At 67.3% G+C, this 563-nt stretch overlaps 1 protein-coding gene across 1 annotated transcript in view; it reads right to left on the bottom strand.

Annotated features, from left to right (window-relative positions):
- Window positions 1-92: 92 nt before the first annotated feature.
- Window positions 93-563, bottom strand: part of KIRREL3 (kin of IRRE like 3 (Drosophila)) — a 147,275-nt gene continuing 146,804 nt past the window's right edge. The window contains exon 16 of the mRNA XM_009273008.1: window positions 93-536. Coding sequence (XP_009271283.1) covers window positions 93-536 — 444 coding nt within the window. The remainder of the gene's footprint in view (window positions 537-563) is intronic.

Genomic DNA, 563 nt, shown 5'->3' with positions numbered 1-563 from the left:
GGGCTGGATCCGGCCTCTTCCCACCGCCTCTCCCGGCGGGCGTGACTGTCCACGGCGCCCGCGCGGAGGGTCCCGAGCATCCCCGGAGGGGCTCAAACGTGTGTCTGCATCCGCCTCTGCAGGGGCCGGCTGGGGTCCGAGTTTTGGGAAGAAGACTGGGAATGATGGGAGGAGGAGGCGGAGGCCTTGCTGGCCTTGTCGAACTGCACGTAGCCGTCCTGCTTGCCGCTGCTGCTGATGCTGCTGTCGCACTGGGTGTCGAGGAAGGAGCTGCTGTCGCTCATGGAGCCGCGCTGGAACTCGCGCTCGCACAGCTCGATGGAGCTGCTGCCCATGCCCAGCACGAAGCGCTGGCTGTAGTCGTAGAGGCGGCTCTGCCCGCTCAAGGTGCTGTAGATGTTGGTGAAGGACATGCCGGTGGGCACCCGTTGCTTGCTGGCGGGGCGCAGGTCCGCCGGGCAGCCCGACAGCGAGATGGTGGGGGTGGAGTGGTGCTCCTTGAAGGTGTTCACGCTGTAGTAGCCGTTGGTGGGGTCCTGTGGCGTGGGGAAGCGGGGGGGGAG

The sequence above is a fragment of the Aptenodytes forsteri genome, unplaced genomic scaffold, assembly GCF_000699145.1.
Source record: "Aptenodytes forsteri isolate BGI_AS27 unplaced genomic scaffold, ASM69914v1 Scaffold126, whole genome shotgun sequence".
Lineage (NCBI taxonomy): Eukaryota > Metazoa > Chordata > Aves > Sphenisciformes > Spheniscidae > Aptenodytes > Aptenodytes forsteri.
The sequence above is the reverse complement of the archived record's forward strand: the minus strand, read 5'-3'. Positions and strand labels throughout refer to the sequence as shown.